This window comes from Charadrius vociferus, unplaced genomic scaffold (genome assembly GCF_000708025.1).
Source record: "Charadrius vociferus isolate BGI_N301 unplaced genomic scaffold, ASM70802v2 scaffold340, whole genome shotgun sequence".
In the NCBI taxonomy this organism is placed as follows: Eukaryota; Metazoa; Chordata; class Aves; order Charadriiformes; family Charadriidae; genus Charadrius; species Charadrius vociferus.
Window position 1 is genome coordinate 1,058,201 of NW_009646631.1, and position 23,253 is coordinate 1,081,453.

General features: G+C 42.5%; 1 protein-coding gene across 1 annotated transcript; it reads right to left on the reverse strand.

The window, feature by feature from the left end:
- Nucleotides 1-2,576: 2,576 nt before the first annotated feature.
- DTL (denticleless E3 ubiquitin protein ligase homolog (Drosophila)) lies at nt 2,577-23,143 on the reverse strand. The gene is made up of 14 exons (XM_009888573.1): nt 23,024-23,143; nt 22,017-22,115; nt 21,629-21,690; nt 21,417-21,537; nt 20,862-20,927; nt 19,560-19,675; nt 18,825-18,898; nt 17,782-17,885; nt 16,694-16,798; nt 14,466-14,578; nt 10,724-10,813; nt 8,774-8,912; nt 4,136-4,998; nt 2,577-2,645 (listed from the first exon to the last, which is right to left on the reverse strand). Exons 1-14 carry the CDS (start codon nt 23,058-23,060, stop codon nt 2,577-2,579), a joined length of 2,058 nt encoding a protein of 685 aa, XP_009886875.1. The 5' UTR covers nt 23,061-23,143.
- Between the last annotated feature and the right edge of the window lie 110 nt (nt 23,144-23,253).

The following is a 23,253-nucleotide window of genomic DNA, read 5'->3' on the forward strand; positions in this document are numbered from 1 at the left end:
CATGGAAAAAACAACAAGATACATAAGGCGGGATTTACATATATACATAGGATTTGGGAATGTCTCAAAAGGCATAATTTGGTTATAAAACATGGAGAACAGAGTTTCTGTAAAACCTTTGGAAGGAAAGATAATTCAGAAGTATAGCTTGCTGACTCAGAAGAGCTTTGAATGCTTAGTTCAGCAAGAATCTCAAGCAAAGACAGCACTGGTTACCTTAAACCACTTGATTTGTATCAGCAATTCTTCTATGCTTTTGCAATCATCATTTTATCACGATAAGGTCAAGGCAGTTGGACATAGAAGAATATAAGTTTCAGTTAATTCTCTTAGGCTCTGAGCCAGGTTGACCTCAGCTTAAGATGAAAGAAATTATGCCTGGTGGTCCATAAAACAAGATGTTCCACTAAACAGGTACGATTTGAAAAGAGGAAATCTCACATCTCCACTCAATATTATTCATGCAAGTGGTAACCCATTAGTGTAAATCACCTCTAGGAAGCCATTTACAAGATACAGGAGATAATGGTTGCAGAACATTTCTGGAGGAGGAAAATATTGTGAAAGAAGTGGAGGAACATGAAATCTTATTGCTGAAATGTTTGACGATTCTCATTTACTTCAATAGGGTCCATATCTCCTTATTCTGCAACCTGTTGCATGAAAAACTGGCTGTAGGCAAGGCAGGTTGTACCCTACACAGTTGCTCTAATAATTAAAAGTAAGACAGAATTAAATCTCAAACCTACCTATTTTAGGTTATATTTCAACTACTTCCATCTACCTCAATATCCAGAAGTAGGTTAGAATTAAACTAACAGATTTTTTTATATTCCTCTTCTGCCCAAGATACTGTATCTATTCAGATAATCACTTTTTGAAAAAACATTTTTTTTAAAACAAAAACTAAAAAAAAATGCCTGAAGCACTGCATTGCCTTTCTGACTTTTCTGATGGCATCTCCTCGAAGCTCATGGGGTGATGGCCTGTAATTCCGTAAACAGGAGAAAGTTGTTCTGGCCCCTATACATACCTGAGTGGTCCCGCTAAAAGATGCAACTTGATGATGACGCTTTTCTTTGTTAAAAAAGCACATTGCACATTTACTTTTGCTTTGTAGCTGTAAAAGACCTTTCACAAAAGCCAGGTTCTCTCAAGTCATTTATTTCCTTGCAAATTAATATCTACAACATAAAATACAAACCAGCACGTTTTCCTCTAATCCCTTTCAGCTAAGGTACTATTCAATGCTACTGTAAAGTAGGTGTGAAAATTTCAAATGGCAAACATGGGTTAGTCACACCCCCTTCAAATACCTCAATTCTTTTGCAGTAGAAAAATTTAATAGGGAATCAGAGGTTTGGTTTGGTGTGGGGTTTTTTGTGCTTTGTTTTTTTGTTTGTTTTTTTTGTTTGTTTGTGGTTTTTTTTTAAAGTTCATAGGAACTACAATACCAGAAGACAGAGTAAATGCTCCGACCTAAGATAAGGATCTTCTATTAGCTTCTCCTGAGGAAAGCACGACTGGGGAGTTAGTATCATTTCCTGGCAGGACAGTGATCTCATTTCAGTGACCTTTTTCTATCAGCATCAGTGATGACTTACAATGGCAAAGCATTTTATGTATATCTTATGTAAACTCTGTCAAGTGCTTTCTACAATGTCAAGTGCCCCTCCCCCAATTTAAAACCTATTATTTTATAGATACTGTATTATAAAACTGTTATGAGTTAATAATGCCTTTGCTACAGGCTGAATCTGTAAGAGGTGACCAAGCAACAGGCTGTTGATCAAAACTAATTTTTCTAACGCACCTTGCCAGTATTTTATTTCAGAGAAGTGACAAGCTGTTGGTCTCAACAGCTGTAGTACTGATGGTTCAAGAGCCAGCTAAGACAGTAAACACAGAAGTTTACAGACTGGGAGAAGAAAGAGGATAGCAAGAGGAGCAACTTATGTACTTGATTATACTTTGTCTCCTCTTAGACTATTATCACCATGGGATGGAGACAGGGTGTTTAAAAGCCTTTTATATTTACTCAACACATTCATAACTTCCCTGCTGGAAGCGGGTAGTCGTTGTGGTACTAGAGGAATAACTGTAGAAATGCCATTCAGCACGAAGGGGCTCAAATCTACCTCCGTAATTTTCTCTACGCACATTCCAACACTTGCTTTACAGGAGGGTGTGATGATTTACACATTATTCTTAAGTAGAGGAAGCTTCAATGACGGATTAGTAACATAAACTGACAAGCTATATGTGCTTGTCAACAATGCACAGCAGAGCTGTTGCTGTCTTTGGACTATAACAGTTGCCACATAAAAAAATGCTCAGTTTTTCTTTATAAAAAAAATCATCCATCATCTGAAGTCAGTAAGAGAACATGAGTAGGTATTGTGTAGATTTTCCACACTCAGCTTACTTCAATGGTTAACAGCTTTAAAAACAGAAGAATAAAACCACAAGTTTGTGAATGTCTGACAACAAACTGTGTAATCCTGGCACATTGTTGTCGGCGTTGCTAAATCTGGTCTTGATACCACAGTGTCAACATCCATCAGGCAGGTGCCACTTCAGTCATTCTGTGGCTTTCTGTGGAAGTATGTGCAGATCTTCCTCATGGAAACTGAAGTGGTTGCAGCCTAGGAAATAAAAATCAGGTTAACAGTTCATATGCTGCAGGAGTGTTAAAGTCTCCCCTCCATCATTGCTCCAGTTTGTTTAGCTTCCCAAGGAAGACAGTAAATGAAAGGTCCTTTACTATAATCTGTTTGTCTCGCAGATAAGAGGCTTAGTACCTACAGGAAACACTGGCTAAAACCTAGGGCTGTCTTACTGCCATAAGAAAAGTACTCTAGCTGCAGTTTCAGCTTCCCTACAGCAGATAAGAGAGCTGCACATTTCCAAAATGTAGCAGAACAAGGAATGCTGCTGGTATTCCACACACCTCCTCAGGTTTTGAGTACAACCCAGAAGCATCCTGAAATCTGAACTACAGCATACTGGGCAGGAAAGGTAATTGTTCTATAGTGATCTGTTTCCAGGGCAAATCTTTCTGTCTTGTGTTTAAACACGTACAGCATAAAGCACAAGTAGTTTTAGGTTTACTATAACCAAGATTTCTTGGTACAACCACAATACGAAGAGTTCAGCTGCTGTGCATAACTTAAGGACTGGTGGCTTGCCCACTTCATATCTGAGAGAAGTGCTGGAAGAGGTGAAATCAGGTAAGAAACAAGATGCCAAAATAAGCCTTAATGATGGCAACAACTTCTAGGATCACATAGTCAATTGAGTGTATCACTAAAATTTGATGATTGAAAATTTACCCAACATTTACTGAAATAAGACCCAGGCAAAGACACTGTAGGACTTGGAGTCCAGTTCAGAGTCACGTTTGGTGTGCTTTCAAAAATGTAATTATCATTTCTCGGTTTGCATGTTAAACCCTCCTGCCCTCATTCCAACTTTTTTAGCTGCTTTATAAGCTTAACTTTGAGATCCTAGGATGAGCTCTGTGCCAGGTTTCTCGTACATCAAAAGTAGGATTATGTAGGTCAAGTCCTGCCCTCTGACTCTTTTACAATACCTTTGTTTTCTGCTAGTTTTCAGTTGAAGGGACTGAAGGCATTATTTAGCCCCACAGCTTTCACATGGGTAACAAATTCTTCTGCTACCTGGGCTAGAACAGAATTTAGCTCTTTCTTCCAATACTAACGTGGCTTTCCAGTAACATAAACAGGCAGATGTGACGGTGAACACATAAACAGTAAATCTGCCAGGAAAGGTGCTGTCATTATTGTGCTTCTCAGAGTAGAGCTCTATTTCAGATGACAGCAACATCCTTCCAACACTCAGCTGAGGACTGCAAGGATCTCTGAGCTCCTGTGTGCCCTAAGTCCCTTTAAAATGAGGGACACCACCATCCTAAAAATTCTGTTCCTGCACAGAGGGATTAGTAGATATCAGTGTTAATGTATCCAGCTTATTAGGCCTGAAATCATTCCTTTTGTCCATAATTAAAGGGATCAGATAATTCTTTGAATGCCTGAGCGGGACAGAACAAAGAAAGGGAGAGTGGCAGCTAGGGATAACTTCTTTCATGACCACTGTTACCGACCATCCTACTTACAGTTTTTGGCGAAGTGGTCGCTGGCACAGCCTCTCGTCGTTTGGCACTGGGACTGCAAGATGACAGGGGGCTGTTTGATGTGCTCTGGCTGCCAGATCTGCCAGTCCGTAGCTTCTCTCCCAGAGCGGACAACCAATTTTTGCTTTCAGGTGAACTATTCTCTTTACCTACTACCTCAGTGTTTTTTCTGCATGGAGATCTGAAAAGATGGGGGGGAGTTTGAACACCCGATTGATTAATATGGCTTCCAGGAAAGCAAGGCTCTTTTGGGCTGCAGCTGGAGCCTTCACGGTCGTTATCCAAGTCAGCCAGGCTGAGAGAGCCTTCATCACAAGCTTTTTGGTCCACAGCTAAGTGACATAAATTCAGCTTGGATTTCTTAGCCGCATGGTCCAGTTCAGTCACACAGCTACAGGCCTGCAGACACTTCTGCCCCGCACCGTCCTCCTTGCTGCAGTCAAGCCTTCTCTTGGCACGCTTCTCAAACTGCGAGTGTGGGGCTTTAGGAGGGCAAGCGGCTTCCAGCACGCTTTGGGTGACTTCTGCCAGGGCTTTTCTAGGAGAAGGAGCCTTTTTCCCCACTTCTGGAGGAGAAGAGCACGGAGTCCTTGTAACCCAATGTTTAATGGACATTTTGGAGGATGGGACCAGTCGGGGAGAAGCGCATGGGCTGGCTCCGCTCCGCTTGGCTGGGGTGCAGACTGTGGCCGTCTGGGTTTTGAGCGTGCCCGTCGGAGTGTTTGTAGACAGGGGAAGGTCTCCAGAATAAATGGGAGCACAGGCAGCCGGCCGTGGTGAGGAAATGCCCGGGCTGCCCACTGTGAAGGCCTTGGCAGGAGTATTCTGTGGGCTGGCTGGCGGTCCTGATAGGGGAGAAATAAGCAGTCTGATGAGGAACAGAGAACAGCAGATTAAAGACAGCCCTTTTATAAACACCCCTTCCAACTAGGAGACGCATTCAGCGCTGACCCTGTTTCTCAGACATGCCCTTTTGAATTAAGAGGTTGCATAAATCCCTCTAATTTGGGTTAAACTGATACAAGTTATATGTAAAATCCTGTATCATATTGTTGAGTATGATACAGTACCTTTGTGTAATGTCTGACATCTATCCCTTCTGTAATGAGCACTCTTGCATGAGCTACAGCCAAGGGACTGATGGACATACAAATCAGATCTTGAACCTTCCAAGTTTATCTGGAAGCCTTGCAGTGGCTCGGTCCAGACAGCTCTGTACAGAGATGCTGCCTGAGAGCAAGGCTGGTTCCTACCCGCACTCCCATTTTGAACAGCTGCATAACTGAGTTAAGGGACAAAGGCACTGTAAGCAGGTCCCACAGCTAATTACAATACCAAGGAAGCCATACGCTATAATGCCCTACCATATGAATAATGCTCCTAGTCAGGCATTAATAGTTGCATATTTTAAAGATGAAAAAAAAAAGAGTGAGAACAGGAAAGGACATAGTTTCATTCTCTTGTCTTTTTGCTGGAGGATTTTCTGCTATGTGCTGTATTAGTATGAAGATGGTAGTTATTTACCACGTCCAGGGAAATATGACAAATTCTTCACCTCCCGAACAAGGACTTAAATTCCAAAGAAAAAATCTGTCACTGTAGTAAGTTATTTCTTTAAAACAAATGATTCCCAAACAGATATTTCACAGTGGCTTTTGAGCTCACTAGCCAAGATGTAACCCCCCCGCTTTTAAAAGAGGTTCTGAATACCCAGCTTCTTAAAACAGTAGTCACAGGTAGGGGCATAAGGACCTCATGAATAACAGTGGGAATTATATCTAGCAAAGATCTTGGTCTGCAGTAATATTAGAGGGGGATTTTCATTTTTTTATTATTTTTTTCTTTCTGGCACTCTCCAATAGAGAACACATCAGCGGGTTGGTTAGATGCCGGCTTTCTAATTCATCTAACTTGCGGTGATGCAATTAAATGGGATAGCATTTTGGTCACTCTCTGCATTTCCACTGCTGAGCACAAGAGCTCTAAACATTTTCTGTATACCAGGGGTTTAATCTGAACTCCTAATTCTCACCATTAGCACTGTACTACAAAGCACTTAATTAGAACAATGAGAAGTCTAGTGTGAATAACCTGCCATTTTCTTTAGGACGCTGGGCTGTCTACCAAATAACGTGTCAAGTGAGCACCTACGTGACTCTTTGACTGTATACCATACTAAGCCTCTTTTGAACCTTCCTTTTACTGTATTATCTAGTACCCAAAATACAAGTATTGGTGCATCAGAGACAAATTAAGTAGGATCCTGTATTAATGGATCCCACTACAAATTACTCTAACACACAAAACAGAGTTAAAGGCTCCTTTCCTGATAAAACATGCTACTTTATAACAACTTGTTTCAATCTGGACTAAGAGAAAGTAACTGCCAAGATTGGTTCTCCTAATCTTTACTTTAATGAGCACTTACAAGGCAATAATATCTCAGCTGGGGAATTAGTTGCACTTAAAAATCTAAGCTCCTAGAGGTAGAAGAGAAGTAGCAAGCGCAGCTACTTTTGATCCCTAATGACCATCTACAAATTCACACGGCAGAAATATTGCATGACTAGCTGGGTGTGAGCACAGTCAATCCCAAACCAATCTGAAAGTTACACTGTGGAGACACTGGATGAGGGAAAAAAAACTATCCTGAGAGTCGGATGGGTGTCATGGCAAGAAGCAAACCCAAACTTGAGAAACATGCCCAAACTTGAGATAAAGAATATGAAGATTTAAGTGTCACAAATTGTCCATGCACAGGCCTGCTCCAGAAATCTGGTTACACAAAATTGTGGAGAAAGTAGTGCAACTTAGGGAAACAACAAAAATAATTTCCAAAGAAAAGGAAACTCTGCTTGCTACATGTGACGATACAGGTCAACAGTCAACGCACAATCTCAATGTCACCATTTGTTCCACATAAATGGGTGGGGAACTACCTAGATCTCATCCCAGCAGGTCTGAAATAGTACTTAGCTTGCCAGCTCCGAATCAGTCTCTGCAGATAACTCCTACATACTAAAAGCACGCGCTTTAGTGTTCAAGAGCCAAGGTCAGCAGGAAGCCTGCTGTTGTGCCTGCTGTTGTGTTTGCAGTGTCTGTGTACTTCCTCTTCCCTCCTGTGTTACTTTAATGCAGAAAGAGCAAGAAGTAAGTTATTTTTCTAGTATAATTGCCAAAACTGACTTGTAAAGTTTTAGTGTGCGAGCTGCCTTAGGTTTCAGGCTTCTGGACTAGACCTATGCTTATTTCTCTTTCGCTGAATCTAGTACCCAAAGTGATTTTTGAGCCCTCTCCGAAGCCGAGCGTGCACACACACAGACCATATACCAGCTACGGAGCAGACCTGGCACTCTCCCTGCTATTGTTCTGCAAACTTCCTGCAAGACTGTTACTCACTGGCAAAAGGTTAGAGGTAATGTTATCCCATTAGTGGGATTTGGAGACCTTCAGCCTTTATTTATGTTAGCCAAGGTGAAATTCATTTGGAGGGTGGCTAGAAAAGCTAGGTAGAACACAGGAAGTCACACCAGCAGCTGCTGGGAAGCTATTGTATTCTTTGTTTCAGGGCTACTCTACAGTCAAGCTTATCTTATTTCACTTTGGGGGGGGTATTCTCCTTTCATCTATTCTACTGTAACAAAATGCAAGTTACAGACAAGTAAAAGTAGTGCTATGATCCAGGGCTCCTGGCTCACTGTCCAGTGAGTAGCTTCTCTACAGAGCGCAGATCTGCTTGCTAGCTGTGAGAGCATGCTGCATAGCTTGTCTGATCGCCTAGGCTTTGTAGAAAGGTATCGCATTTGTTACTAGCCTTAACAAGTGAACAGAGGAATGCTACAGATTAGTTCTGGAACATTATGATCACATGCACTTTTGAAGTACTTCCACTACATGGCATTTGTCTGTATAGACAGTCAGTACCACTGTATGAAGCTGAAGAAAGAGATGTAATATTGATAGCAGCAGCAAAGAAATCTGTACAGAATTCAGCTCCTGGGCAGGAGGAAACAGTTCAAAGTTCCAAGGCTGTATATGTGCCATCAACGCTTTACTGGGTAAACTAGCAAACTGGAAAAAGCATATGATCTTACTGCTCTCAGTTGTTATTTGATACATAAAAAAAAAGTGTGACTTGCTGGTACAGTGCATGCACACATGACATCTCCTTTGACTGTTCAGCTATTGAACCCTGCTGACATCCACTGAAGATCTGGCTGCCCAACAAGCCGTATTAATGTATATTTGTTTTGCAGTCCAGTCATATAGACTTTGGCATACTTGTAAGCTATTTCAGCCAGCTTGTCTTGTTGGTAGCAGAAGTATTTACAAGCAGAATTGTTTGTCTGCTATATGAATTATTGCCTAATATGAAAAAAAAAAAAATATTTTGACTAATAAGACGAGCCAAAGGCCTTTGTTGGTACAGAGAAGAGCCAAAGTTCAGAAGCCATGTAGCAGGACAAGATATCTCAGCTCAGGGTCCTTACCTGCTGCACATTGTTCTTCTGGTTTCTTTTTTGACTAATAAGACAAGCCAAAGGCCTTTGTTGGTACAGAGAAGAGCCAAAGTTCAGAAGCCATGTAGCAGGACAAGATATCTCAGCTCAGGGTCCTTACCTGCTGCACATTGTTCTTCTGGTTTCTTCTGAGTGACCCAGCCCACCAAGTTGATCTTGCTGAATGCTGATTTCTCCTCCTCAGGACGACGTCGTAAGCGCCAAATCCTCACAGTGTTGTCATCAGAGCATGTGGCAATCTACAGTATAAATTAGTTTCTTGGAGTAACCCGGGCACATCCTACTGATCACTGGCCAAGTGAACTAGAACAGCTATACCTGACACACTATGCCAATATGAATGAGGGTGAAGCCTGGTTGAGGGCGTACAAGATTTGCCCGTAAAACTAACAAAACAACCCAACTCTGTTTCATTACTGTACCGGACAGCAGTATTTGCTTTAAAGTGAGCTAGGCTGCTGCCTTCATGCCTTTCTGCTAGAGAAACCTCAGTCACCAGTACCTGTTTGCCTTGCATAGCTCTGTAACAGATGGCAGTCAGTTCAGGAAGGGCCAAGGCATATTTTGAGGTTTCAGTCACTCGATAGACAAAAGCGGCCATGCTGCTTTTTGCACCTGCATCTAGGTCTGTCTCTGTTACTCAGGACTTCGGCTTGGGGACAAACATTTGCAACACGCTGAGAAGGTGACATTGGAAGGCTGCTGCACTAGCCTAAAGCGCCATCTCTTCAGAGTCAGATGTCAGCAGTATCTGGCAGAGAAACCGACTCTGCTACAAACATTGGTCTAGATTCCCATCACAGCATCACGCGCTCCAAAAGGATCTGTGGAATCTCATCTGAAGAACGAACAGAACCCACCTAGCCCACATTTTATCGCTCTCTTCAGACAGATTAGCTTGTGACTCACATGGGAATCAGCAGCAAGAAAAAGGAAACGCTGTGGCCAAAGTTCATAGTAATCTGGATGGGAAAGTGTCTCTACTCTGACCTCTGTGACACCAATATTGTCCCTACAGAAAGCAACTTTGCCTCTCAAATCACTCCAAGCAGCTTCCTGACCTGTCTTAGCACATTTTCCACTTTTCTTCATGCTTTGGCATCTGTACAATGGCTGACTATTTCTTACCTGTGTCAGTAACGATTGTAAGGGCTGTATTGGTCTGTTTCCAACACATCATGATCAGGATGCCGGGCTACCTCTAGATCAAAGATTTCGTCTAAAATGCCAATTCTTGTATTTTTGTGCATCTTATGCAACTAGGACAATTCCTCCCGTTTGCCTGCAAAACTCCCACCCTCCTACACTGCAAAGCTTTTCTGAAGACCCAGTGCTATAGTGCAAGCTGGGGAAAGTGGCTGACTTGCTTAATACTATGGGGTGAAAGAAACTCTGGCTATTATTATGAGACTGTCTAGGATTTTTCAGGGTTTTCTCATTTTGAGCGAGGCCAATCATTTGAACCAACCTCCTACTGCAGTTGTCTTCCTTTTAGTGATGCCTGGCACATAATTACCGACCCAGTTTTACTGTAGGTTTTTGGGTGTACACACAAATATGTCATAAAAACAGCTCAGATTTTGAAAAGAGGTCACAATTAAAAGAGTCCACATGTTTTTTAAGCGGCATTCAAAACTTCTTGCCACTCTGTACAAGACTAGCAGATGTATCAATGGTCAGACAGGTAAGGAAGATGTAAGTATGGAACCACAAAACAAGCTTTTGGCTTGTAAAAGCCCTGATTAAATGGTTTCAGAGTTTTGTCCCTTACAGGTAGTGTCACAAGCTCTCATGAGGAGAGGTCTTTGTTCATTTGCCTTTTCCTAGGTCTTATCAAATAGCCTAAATTATTTGAAAATAATGAAAAAGTTCTGATACATTGTACTTCTGTGACTAGCTTTGGTTTTCTGCCCCCCCAAATGAACACTTTTAGACAAGATTGACTAGAAGTTTCCACCCAAATAACAAATACTGCTGGAATTTCGAAAAGCAGATGTTGCCACATCACATCTATTGTTTCATGGGAAAGACAATTTTCCAGAAAACAAACCTTAGTGAAGTCTGAAGGACACCAAGCAATGGAGGTAACTTCTTGAGAGTGACCAACGAGTATCCATGGAGGAAGGCTGGGCTCAGAAACCTTAAAAATTCCATAAAAAAACAAGTATATAATCAGAAGCCCTGCAGCCTAATATACATCACTAAGAAAAGACACCACAGCTCACCTCTGAAGCATGTGAATACTTTCCATCTTTCCTATATGTAACAGATAAATCAAATGCTCTTAGCCTGTTATCATGAGGCAACAACTGATGGAGCCCTAAGAATCAGTTCATGTTTCATTTCTAGAGGTGAAGCAGCTGGTCAGCACTAAGATGTACTGACTTGCCTGGAAACACTTGTTCAATTCCTGCTACACATAGGATTTCTGCCTCCAGAGTTGTCAGCCCAAAACATGACACAAGCATTTCACAAGCATTACATACCTCTACCTGCTCTAGGTAAAACGCTTAAAAGTTTGGGAAGTTCATGCTTTGAATCAGGATAGGCAAATATATTCTGCTGCTCTCAATCACAGGTTAATACTTTATTAAAAAAACAAAACTGCCACCAACAAAATCCTATAGATGAACCTTCATTGGCTTCAGAACTGGCATTGTTGTGCCTGTACCTCCTCCAACCAACCAGCTGGACCAGAGACCCTCTTAAGGGTTCATAAAAAAGCTCCCTAAATCACTCATGCTCATTAAACTGATGTCCATTTCTCTTACACCCTTCATAAAAATCTTTCTCCTGTTCTACAGTATTACTATTTATCTTCTATTACGGCTCACGTAAGTGACAGATACAGCTGAAACTAGCATTAAGTGGCCCAAGGAAGAAAACACAAGGGCATACACACACAGAGATTATAACCAAGTTTTGCATGCTTTCAGCAGGCAGTCCTTTCTGGAGCTATGAGTCACCATTATTGATGTGACATTATAAGGGGGATTTATCAAGGGGATTTGCATAAATGACTAAGTGAATGAACAGATCCTTTGCTGTGTGGGAAAATGAGTAGACATTACATATAGATTTCAAGGGAAGATGCAAGACATCAGGGAAAGCTGCTGATTTACACACAAGTTTTTCTCTTGTGGATCACCTCCTACAACGGCCTGCAAAACCGCAAATGAATATCCAGCTTCAGATCTTAAAGTTGTTCTGATACAAACAGGTTCACCTTAACAGGCCACCTTTTTTTTCCTGGCACAGCAGAGGCAATCACTTGACTCAATATGCACTAAATGCCTGGGTCAGAGTATTCCCTTGTCTGCCAAAACATCCAATACCATGGAAACTAAATCCCTATTAAGGCAATAAACAACAGGAGATCTTGGTGCAGAGACACCTTTGTTTACATTTAATAGCAGTCTTGCTATACACACATAACAGACACAACAGCGGTCCAGTAGCCACTGATTGCTGCAAGGAAAGCAGAGGAAGAGAACTACCCTTGCTGGGACACACTGGTTTTACACTATACTAGTGTAAATTAAACCAACTACACACAAGTTTTATTACTGTGAGCTAAAGGAGGATGCACAATACAGCTATGTCCACTGAGTTTGGCAGAAGACAGTCGGCCAGTCTGCAAATGTTAAGTCAGGATTAACCACAGCACATACTGCTTTTTGCCTGATTTGACAGGATATTGGTGGGGAAGTTAGAACTATTGTGGAAAGGTTAAAAAGAGAAACCTAGGAAATGAGACTTTATTAGTTACTCTACTGACTTAAACAGCTGTTGTATCCATCTTCAAGATTCAGCATAAAATTGTGTGTATAGTTTTATGCACCATACGAGACAGAAGCACGTAAATTCCAATGCTGGAACAGATTAAAGGGTAACTTAATATGGTCACTTTGGAGTGGTACCTACGAAAGGAATCAAAGGACAATGGAAGTATATGCCTGTAGAGGATATTTTTTATTACCAGGAAGGTATCTCAGCTAGGTACTATCTTTCTTGAGAGAAACCTTGCTGTTCTCTGGCTTTTATAATCTCAGAGTTGTTCAAGAGTTGGTTCATTAATCAACGGACTAGTAATTATAAAAAAATAATCACAAAACCAACACAATAAAGCAAGTGTTCATTGCCTGGAAGTGTTTTATATACGAAAACAGACTGAAACAGCACCCTCATCAGCAATAACTTCTAGCCACAGTGTTCCTTGGGAATTGCTGACCCAAACACAACTTAGAACTGCTACAAGTTTCTCAAAGAAATAATCTGGATGGACAAGGTCTTGCTCTGCCTTTCATTCCTCAACAAGGTCTTCCTCTACCTTTCATTCCTCTCTAGATATGGAAAGCTAGTGGTCTTCATTAAGTTCTTTCCAACATTGCCTGTTAATTGCCCATGCAATATCTAACCATGTTTTTTTCACAGCATAGTAAGTCCTCATGCCAGGAAAGATACACACAGTTCAGAGTCAGTAAAATCTGCCAACATTTAAAACAAATTAAGAAGCCTCTGGATATAACAGATCTAAAAAGAATCGGTTTCTAAAATGACTATGGGATTAAAATGGAAGTAATAATCTGATGGTTTATTTAATAAATATGCAATATGATCTGTTACTTAGATGTGATAGCAACAGAATCTCTCTGTACACAAATGCATTTTAAATGTGCTTAAATGCTTAAACTTTGAGAAGTAATGCCATCCTTGAATGCTCTCGACCCAGTCCCAGCCTGCGTTCCAAGAAAATATCAAAACACACAAATGCAGAATGCGCAACTCAAGTTTGCACAGGTATTTTTGCTGAACTCACACAGAACACGAGGAAGGTTAAAATTACACCACTTGGCATGGGAGTAGCCATGCTACCACACTCCTGCTACTACTGAGTAAGCAACCTAGCTGCTTACAAGTGTTCTCAAATCGAAGAGACTACATGCTCAAACCACAACTTCAGCAGGCTGACCCTCAGCTCTGAAAGGTTTGTATTTTACTTTCAAACTAATCCTGAAAGGGGTAAACAAGTCAGCATTCCCTAAAAATTACCCCAAACCTGAAATAGACAGTTACCTGTGGTTTCTCTCTATTCTACTACAGTAAGAAGTCTACTCTGTTCCCATATGGCTGTCAAGTATGGAGAACTTGAAGCATGCCTTATTCTGAGGTCCCTGCTATTAACTCGGTGACATTTGCATTTCCTGCACATCAGTGCAAGATGCCAAGTGACGAAGCCTCTCGGCTGTCAGACAGTGCTTTGGAATTTTGCTGAAGGCTCTGGCTGAGCCCTTGCTGTAATACAAAGGCTTTAACTACTGTAAATTAAGCATGAGAAAAAGCTATGTCTGAAGCAAGAGCTGGAAAAAGGGGAGGTGGGGGGGAAGAGAGCTCTTTAAAACAATTAAATTGTTGGGTTTCTGCTAACATGCTCCGTTGCTAAATATGAACTGAGAACTGTCTGTCTACTTGTCACAGCTGGCTGAATCAACAGGATTGAAAGAGGATTTTAATGCCCATTAAAATCAGATTAAGATCAGCAACTTGCAATAAGCAGCAGTGATGAGAGACGCATTGATGGCAGGAGGTTAGCTCTGTTTTACATTAAACAGTTACATCTAGCCTTGACAGACACAAACACACTCTGGGCACAACACGCCAGGAGCTAACCCCACGCTGCTCTCAGTTGGAGTGGGAGGCAGGGAGTGTCCTATGTGAACATGGAAAGCAAACGAAATGAAAGAGTGGAGCAGCTCCGAGTTGCACGCTTGGGCCTCTCCCCATGGCCTCACCTTCCAGATGTACGCGTTGCAGTCGCTTGAGCCACTGACCAGGAACTGGTCGTCTGGGCTGGTGCTGGATTTGACATAAAAAGTTGAATTCTGGTGCCCGCTGAAAACGGCCACTGCGAAGAGAAAAGAAAAAAAAAAAAAGAAAAGAAAAGCCCCACTCAATTGACAGTGGGTTGCGCAAGGAGGGCTGATCCTACAGGCTTTTCCTGCCCAGCCACATATCCTCTGGAGAAAGTGGTTGCACTGCTCCCTCGCTCTGGGGCTCCGGCTTGGAAGTTCTTATTATTCAAGCGGAGCCCTTCAGGCTTCCCAAATGAAGCAACAGCTCTCCCCACAGCATTAGGAAGTGGTGGCAGCTTCATTAAAGCTTTAGCCTGACCCATATGACAAGCAGGCCAAGACATCACCTGGGCTGCCCCACTACTCTGGTTAAGGTTCCTCATCTCTTCCTCCTTCAGCCCCCATCACCAGACCCATGACAAGGGGTCATGCCCTTGCCCTAGCAAGGGCAGTCGTGCAGAAAACACAGCGAGGGCCTCCTTCCACTCAAGTTGGCAACAAAGGCGCTCGGTGCTCCTTCCTCCTGCTGCCATCATCTTTATTTCGCCAACAAAACTTGCATTGTGTCAGCCACGCTCACCAGCTGCCTGTATTTAAAGCCTTGGTGGTGTTTGCTAAAGCCTTCAAACCATCGCCCCGAATGGCGGCTGTTCCCCCCCCCCCCCCCCATCGAGACCAACAAGGCACTGCTGCCAAGAGCTGAGTGTGGATGTAGAACACTCGGCTGCACCATGTCCCATCCTCTCCTCGGGGTAGAAAGGCCAAGTTTCCCGATGTAGCACCAGGCGGGGTGGGCAACCCCTCTACCAGCACTTTTTTAATAAAGATTTTGTCGAAGGAGGCGACCCGCAGATCAGGGGACACATGGCTGCCTTTCATGGTCTTTGAAAAAGTTGCAAGATCCCAAAATATCCCTTAATCTTTACCCACAGCTCTCTCAGCGCAGCGGTTACCAGACAGTAAGTCCCTTCCTAAGCCAGACCCACCAGCAAGCCCTGTCACGGTGAGGATTCCCCCACATCTCCCCAGCAAACTACAGCTGCCTTGATACTGGGTAAGAGCAGCAGCAATGGGGATGAAAGCCAGTGAGCAAGGAGAGCGGCACCGACCCGTGGGCAGGCGCTGCCCTCTGCGGGAACAGCAGCAGACCGAGAAGCCGCACGTGTTTCATCCCGCCAGATGAATGGGAGATCGCTCGGCTCGCCAGGTTTTTATCGGCTGCACGCAGAAGACAAGAGCTCCATGAGGAGGCCGACGGCGGGATGCCCTGTGCTTTGAGGAGAGCCCGCTCCTGCTTGGGAGACTCCTGCCTGTATTTCCACAGCTCAGCGGTGGCACCCGGGGTTAACCTCAACAACTGACCTATTAATATTTACTGCTTGCACCGCTTCTCGGCTCTGGAAGCGTTCCCACCCACCAGACTGCCTGCCTGAAGAGCAGACAGAAGGACACATTGTTCATTAAATTTCAATTGACTGAGAGACTGAGAAAAGGCAATGGAAACTAAATCATGCTTCTGGCTGGAATGCATCTAACAAGTTTTGCTGCTTCCTGAGAAGCGGCCACTGTCCTGTGACAAAGCAGCTCAGTGCACCAAAGGCTGTGGGCCATCTTTGGCATGTAAAGGTTCCAGATGCAGAGCTGAAGGAACCTAAAAAGCTGAAGCACCTCCACGATATGCTGGAGACGCTTTCTCCCAGAAACTGCGGTAGAACCTAAATTTAAAAGACACCTTAAAATATCTGAATACACCATAGCAGGTGATCACTTTACATGGATTCATATCTAAGAGTTTGAAAACCAGTGACTGCCAGTAAGCAGAAGAGTCAAACTTGCTTCAGGTGGGTAGCAGCTGGACACTGGCCACTCCTCACCAGGTAACTAGAGTCAACATGCAAACTGCCATTAGTCTATGCCTGGGTGAGCCCAAATCTTCACTTACGTAAGTTCTTGTGCTGTTAATTTTATGTGGATGGCTTAACACAAAATACGAACAGCCCTTGTAACAGGTGCCTTCTCTCCCAGGTAGCTTGAGACATAAGAGCATAGAATAGGTTTCCTAAATGGTCAAGTTGCTCTCTGTCTCTCTAAGTCATAGGGACAAATTCGTCTTTCTATGCCCTGTCACATCTATTTTTTGCAGCTGTTTCAACAGATACCATGCTTACCTGGAGTGGTCCTTAAACTTGTCATATTGAACATGTAGATACTGTCATCAGTGCAATTAGCAAACAGATTAGCACCGGTAGAATCCAAAACCAGGCTAGAATATCCTATAGACAAAAAGAAAAGTTCTTCATAAGAAATAACTCTACAAAAAAAAAAAAAATTGGAAAACAGGCATTCTCAAAGAAATGCCTAGACAGGGAAATTTGGAAAGGATCTTTATCACGTATGAGATTGTCATTGGAAAGTTTGTCTGTTTGACAGAGCACTTGCTGGCGAAGGAAGGTTTCTAGAATAACATCTACATTTTCTCATGAGGATTCAGGGTGATATTTAGAGGGGAATCTCACCTTCAGAGCAGGCGAGTGATTTATTTGATATTTTCAAATGGGTAACAAGAACAACCAATTGTAGAAGCAGAGACTAAAAATAAACAGAAACACTCATGCGTTGGTATAATAAGGTATCCTCTGATGTGATTTAGGTTCAAGAAAAATCTTTCCCTGCGAGCAAATTATTTCACAAGCAGCTCCTCGAGGATTCCCCTCAAGTTCTTGGGACTGACACTGACCATTACCACGTCAAGGTAGTTGATTAGACAAGTCATCCGAAATTACTGTGTTGCATCAGAGCATTGTAAGGCATTAAGATACAAAGAAGCACAGAGAAACATGAACAAGAACACTATTGTTTTTTATAACAAACAGCTTTAAGTATTGCTTGGCTCTGGAAGGCTGTAATGTAAAAACCCAGTCTGGTCTGTTGTCTTTGCAAGATACAATGCAAAGAAAGGGTTCAATCTGATTTCTACTCATGCATCAAAACGACTAGCTAAATTTTACCTCAAGAGCTTTATTATTCCCTTATCTCCATTTCTGAAGCTTCTGCACTGCTGAAGCTTTTGCAAGTTTTTATCATTGGTGCAATGATACAGAAGCGAGGCACTTCAACTTGAAAATTTGGTATTGGCAATCAAAATACACTGCTGAGCTTGTCAGTCTGATCAATAATTGGATAAAAAGATAAGAGAACTGTCAGTACCTCTTAAATTCACTTTGCACTTTAACAAATACATCCTCCAATAACATACCAAGTTTGCGAGTACTGGTCCCAGGGTAGCAAAAAGACTTGAAAGGCACCGGGTCCTGACGGTAAGCAGTGTAGTTCTTGCGCAAGTCCCATACTTTGATCACACTGAAATAGAAAAGCACAAGTATCTTCAACTTCAAAATTTCTTTTGCAGTGCTGATAGGGCCTTCTAAGAGCACAAGAAGACAGGTTGCTTGTAACTCAAGAGCGTCCAGTGCTAAGGAGCACAACTGAACAGAAGTAGAGCAGAGACATGCTGAAAGCCAAACAATTGCTCTACTGGGTATGGATGAGGAAGCAGCACTGTCTTCTGTAACTAACACAACAAGAGCCTGCAAGTCAACTTGCTTCACCTAGAAAATGGAAATAGAAGGATGCCTTTATACTACTGACTTGTAGTTTTAAAAATGAAGTCCTTCAAGTTTTTTCTTGCTCTCCAGGAGCAAACCTCTCTCATGAGCCATAGGCAGGAGAGTCAATCTTATCTGCCTCAGAAAGGCTCTGACCACATAGAGCCTGCTAAAAAATCAAGTCCTGAGAGGGTAATCTCCATGCTAATCAATGGGACAGTTTGCTTGACCTCCAAGATGCTGCAACGGATATGGCACCTAAAAGAATGCACCTTTTGTAACTCAAGGCAACATTTTCTCAAGCACGCCTACACATATCCAGACACCAACCACCCACTTGCCTCCCAAAACAGCTCACTGCCTAACAATAGTCCGTTTATGTGTGGCCCTGTAGGTCCATGAGAACAGTGACAGATGATAAGGGCTGTTCTCATTCTGCCCCATACCTAAGACACTAAAATGAGTATTTACCATGTATGCACAATTTGTCTCAGCGCTGCAATCTCCAGTAAGGAAGAAAAGCATCATTCAGCTTTGCCAATGCAAGCTGGCAGCATGGGTGTGCTGATTCTACCTAATAGTATTTCTAGCCTTGTGGGCCACTGGGTGATCTTAGAAAAAAATATCTCCCAATCTTTTTGTGCCACTAAGAACAGACAGAAGAGACAGAAAAGCAGGCATCCTCCTTCCTTACCCATCAACAGCTCCTGCAGAGATAAGAGTATGCTCATCCTGAAGCAGCACCACGGTTACACTCTGCTGGAAATCCTTAAAAAGAAAAGGGAAAAAAAAAAAAGAACGAACTTTATTTTCTTCCAAGGTCAGCAAGATCTTGTTGCTTAGTTCAAGGCCAAGTGAATACCGAGAAAACCTCCTCCTAGCCAGGCAGGAGAACCTGGAAATACCAGGTGCCATTTAGGACCCAACAATCCTTGAAATACTCCCACCAGTGAAATGCCACTGAGCAGTAAGAGTTTGGGAAGCAGTTTGACATTACACATTTCAGGTCAGAGATAAGAGAGCTGCCTTCATTACAAGGTTGGATAGATTAAATAATACCAGGTTTTACTCAAGTAAGGCAGCAATCTGGGGAAAAAAAAGAAAAAAAAATTACAACCCTCTCTATTTCCCCCATCAAAAAAGGAATCCTGGCCTCTCCTTTCCTCTCTTGAAAAAAAAGATGTATTTTCACATGGCATTTGCACAAAGATGGCTTTGACGGCAGTGGGTTGTTAAACAACTAAACAATGTCTAAAATTAGCCATAGCAAATGACCATGACAAAAAACCCTATCTCTGCAAAGATAAATGGAAGTATTTACCACATTCAAGCCAAATATTTCTCATGATAATTGCTTAGGAAGACTTCTATGAATAACACTTGTCTTCAGAAGAGAGGCCTACATTTCATTTGTTCCCCAGATACCTACCACCAAGGGAGCAAGTCCTCTTAGACTCTGCCGCTTCTTCTTTGTTTTGGAAGGAGTCTGCTTGTCAACCACATTGTGTGCTCCACTGATTTGATTCACCTGCCTATAAAATCCATCTGAAAGAAATCACAGACACCTCAATTAATTGTTTCTATGCAATTTTGCTATCACTTCAATAAAACAGGCATCAGCTTGGCATAAGTCCTAAAAAATGGCTGAGGCTAACCTTTAAAATCATTAATGTATCGTGAAAACAAAAATTGTTGGTAACATACAAAACCGATGAAAAGAACACAGTAGAAAACAGGAGCACATATTGCAAAAAAATTACAGAGGTTGATGTAGCATGGACATTGAAACTAAAAGTGGTCTAGGCAGTCTGCCTTTGGAAATCATTAACCCTTGGTCTGGGCTTCAGCATGTGTCCTGCTGTGGAGCATTCAATCCATCTCATCCGGAGCAGAACTGCACTCACAGGAAGGTTTCCAGTGCTTTTCCACTCTATTTTATAATATTCTATTTAGCCTTTTGTCTGCTACTTTTCACTTTATGAAACTTACTGCTTTACTAGGGTAAAGCGACTTTTCTACTTTTTTTCCTATACCTTCCGCTTCAGTCATGTGGAGCCTCCCTTTTTCCCCACTTGCCAGTCTGAAGAGCCAGGGAACCTGGGACAGATGGAAGAGTGAGACGTGTTCTGGCAGCACAGGCCAGGAAACTGCTGGGATAGAGCAGGGAACTGGGAAGTGGCATAAGGGCATGACCTGACCAGGGACGGAAAAGCTCCAGGAAACAGAAAGAGAGGAGAAGAATGAGCTCACCCTGCATTTAGTAGGTCTTCCCACATTATATTCAGTTGCTCCCAGCACTCACAAGCTCCTTTGCTGCTGCACTTTCTGCCTTCCTTTCTACTCTGGCAGGAGCCTTCCCGGCTTTGCTTCATCCCTCCGGATGGCTCCGACTGAAGCACTCTCACCCGGCACATCTATCTCCATGCTGTCCCACACAGGGATGTATTCTGTACCCCCTTATCTCCTTACCAATATACACAGTATTATCAGGCCAGCATGTGTATCATGCTGCAAATCTGAGACTGTTACAAAGTGGAAAAATGTATTATACGTAGAAGAAATACCTACTCCATCCTTTTACTGCACTAAAGCAGTACACTGACAGTCCTCCTCTTCTTACTGAAGTGTTGCCTATATTGTAGTCAAAAGCATTAGTCCAACAAGCGCATCTGAGTACTATTTTCACACGAGATACCAAGCTTTTCTGATACATATCTGAAAGTTCAATTACCTTTCTTGTTGCATCTGGTATCCCAAATCATGATGTTTCCATCTCTGCCTCCAGTACAGAAGACCGCTGAGAGAGAGAAAGAGAGTGCTATTAGCTTCCAAAAGTGTTAATTTAATTTATGTGCCTCTGGCTCTTTTGCCCAAAACGTGGGATGCCAGTCCTAGAAATACAAAAATCAGGCTGTTGTGCTGTCGTTCTTTTTAAGTAGTTTCCTTACTCTTCCAAGTTTTTGGTTTGGGTTTGGTTTTTTTGGGTTTTTTTTTTTTTTTGCTATTACTCCAGAGAAACCTGCTTATGATAACAGTATTTACATGCTTACATATGGATGTAGGTATCAAATCTTAAACTCGCCCAAGATCAGAAACGTACACATGTTAGCATCAGGTCATTGCAAAGTTCCAACAAGTTAATTTTGCTTCACTGGCTGGGTTGCTGCTCAGTTGGCCTGTGCTATTTGTAACTGCCAGTTTCTAAAGCCCATTTTTAGCCCCCAAAGTACCAATGTGCCAGGGGAAAACAAAGAAAAAACAGACAACAGGGAATATCAACATTTACCTTTGTCAAATCTAGAAAAAGTAACTGACTTGAGGCTACACTGGTGACCTTTGCATATGCCAAGAAGCTCTCCGGCTTTCACGTCCCACACCTTGGCTGTCTGATCTCCTGAAGCAGTGACCTTCAGAGGAAAAAATAAAAAGCTTTAGTCATTTTCTGCACACACTTGCCAAAGCATTAAAAATAAAGTTAGATGGCAAAAGGCTGCTTACAATCCTGTGTTCCCCTGGTACCCAGGCAAGGTCAAATACAGCATTCGAGTGAGCCTGCCATTCTAACAAGAAAAAGAAGGCCAAGATTAGTTCAGTGCGTTGCAGCATGGTATTTTGCAGAATACTAAAGAACATCAGACACCGAAATCAGAAAACTTGTCAACAGCTTGCCTTAGGCAACACAGAACAATTCACTTACTCTGGCTGTTGTAAAAGCACACTCAGGCTGCTGCTCTGCTGCTTTGGAAAGACAACTCATCAAAGTATATGAAAGGATTTAAGTACTACCCACATTTATGTTTAAATGACTTGCAAAAAGCCTTCTTTGATTCCAGTAAATCACGTACTTGTCACATCAAATGAAGATCACATTCTCTATAACATTTACCCTTAAAGATGAGTTTGCTGGTAGTTTGAGCTTCAGTATCATACAGTCTAACAAATCCTTCTTCATTTGCAACTGCTAGTACATGCTCCAAATTCGGGGCTGAAAAGAAGTTGAAATGTATTAGTGTATTATGTAGCTGACTCATAATCATGCCCCTGCTCTTTGTGAAGGGCCACAGACACCTTAAATGGGGTACACAGCAAATAGATGGTTGTGAAATAAACAGTAGTTACATAGCACTTTAAATGTTCAAAATGAAGAAATATTGGCAAGCATTTTTTCTAGATGTTCCATTAAGGAAGTACTATACATGGCAATTAAATGCCTCCGGGAGCAATTTTTGAGATAATGGCCTCTTTTACCAGCTGTTACAGTTCTCTAGTTACAGTTTTCTGTATCTATACTACCTATCCTCTACAACCTCCTGTACTTTTTATGGCTCTCAGTTGGAAAAGCAGGAAGCTGCCTCAAAGAAAGGTATAAGCTCACACCAAAACTAGAGTACTACAAATGAATGCTTTGTCCTAAAGATCCAGGAACTTCCATGCTTTCTTCACTCATCATGTATTTATCATGGGGAAATGCTGCACGTCTAGTGACACACATCCACCTCTTTGATTTCTACACACTATTCTCCATCCTGTTATATCTTTTATATATGTTGAACAAAGCCCGGTTTTTCAACTATGTGGCCTAGCACTGTCACCAAGAGGACATACCTTGAAACAGACAAAGCTGAAACAAAGACACATTAAAAGAAATGCTTTGCAGTTGCTTCTTTCAGGGAATACTTCCCACCAGCGTAACTAGGACCGCCATGATCCAACTTATATCACATCTAGGTGCAAGTACACTCTTACCAGCTCACTTTAAAACCAAGAAGCTCTAAAAACAAATCATGAGACATGTTAAAAAAAAAAAAATCAACCCCAAAAGAACAAGAAAACCAAAAGACAGAGGTGCCCACACGCTGCCCCCTAAAAGTGCCTTTCAGAAGGTGACATTACCTGCAGAAAAGGCGCAGCCGAAAGGAGGGACCGGCATTCCCGTTTCCCCGTAAGACAGGTGGTCATCGTCGTGGCTGCACTGGTAGCCATCCAAGAGATGCTGCAGGGGAAGCGGCGGGGACCGACCTACAGCGAGACAGACGGACCGTCACCGCACCGGGCACCGCGCACTCGCACGCCAGGAACCCCGAGCCCCCCCAGCGTCTGTAGAGGGGCCCGGCGCGGGAGAG

Coding starts and splice junctions, on each gene's coding strand:
- DTL (XM_009888573.1), bottom strand. CDS start 23,060: ATGCCGGTCCCTCCTTTCGGCTGCGCCTTTTCTGCAG. Junction 14,579..16,693: donor AAGTTTAAGGACCACTCCAG/GTAAGCATGGTA, acceptor TTCTCTTCGCAG/TGGCCGTTTTCAGCGGGCAC. Junction 8,913..10,723: donor GTCCTTCAGACTTCACTAAG/GTTTGTTTTCTG, acceptor TTTATACTGTAG/ATTGCCACATGCTCTGATGA.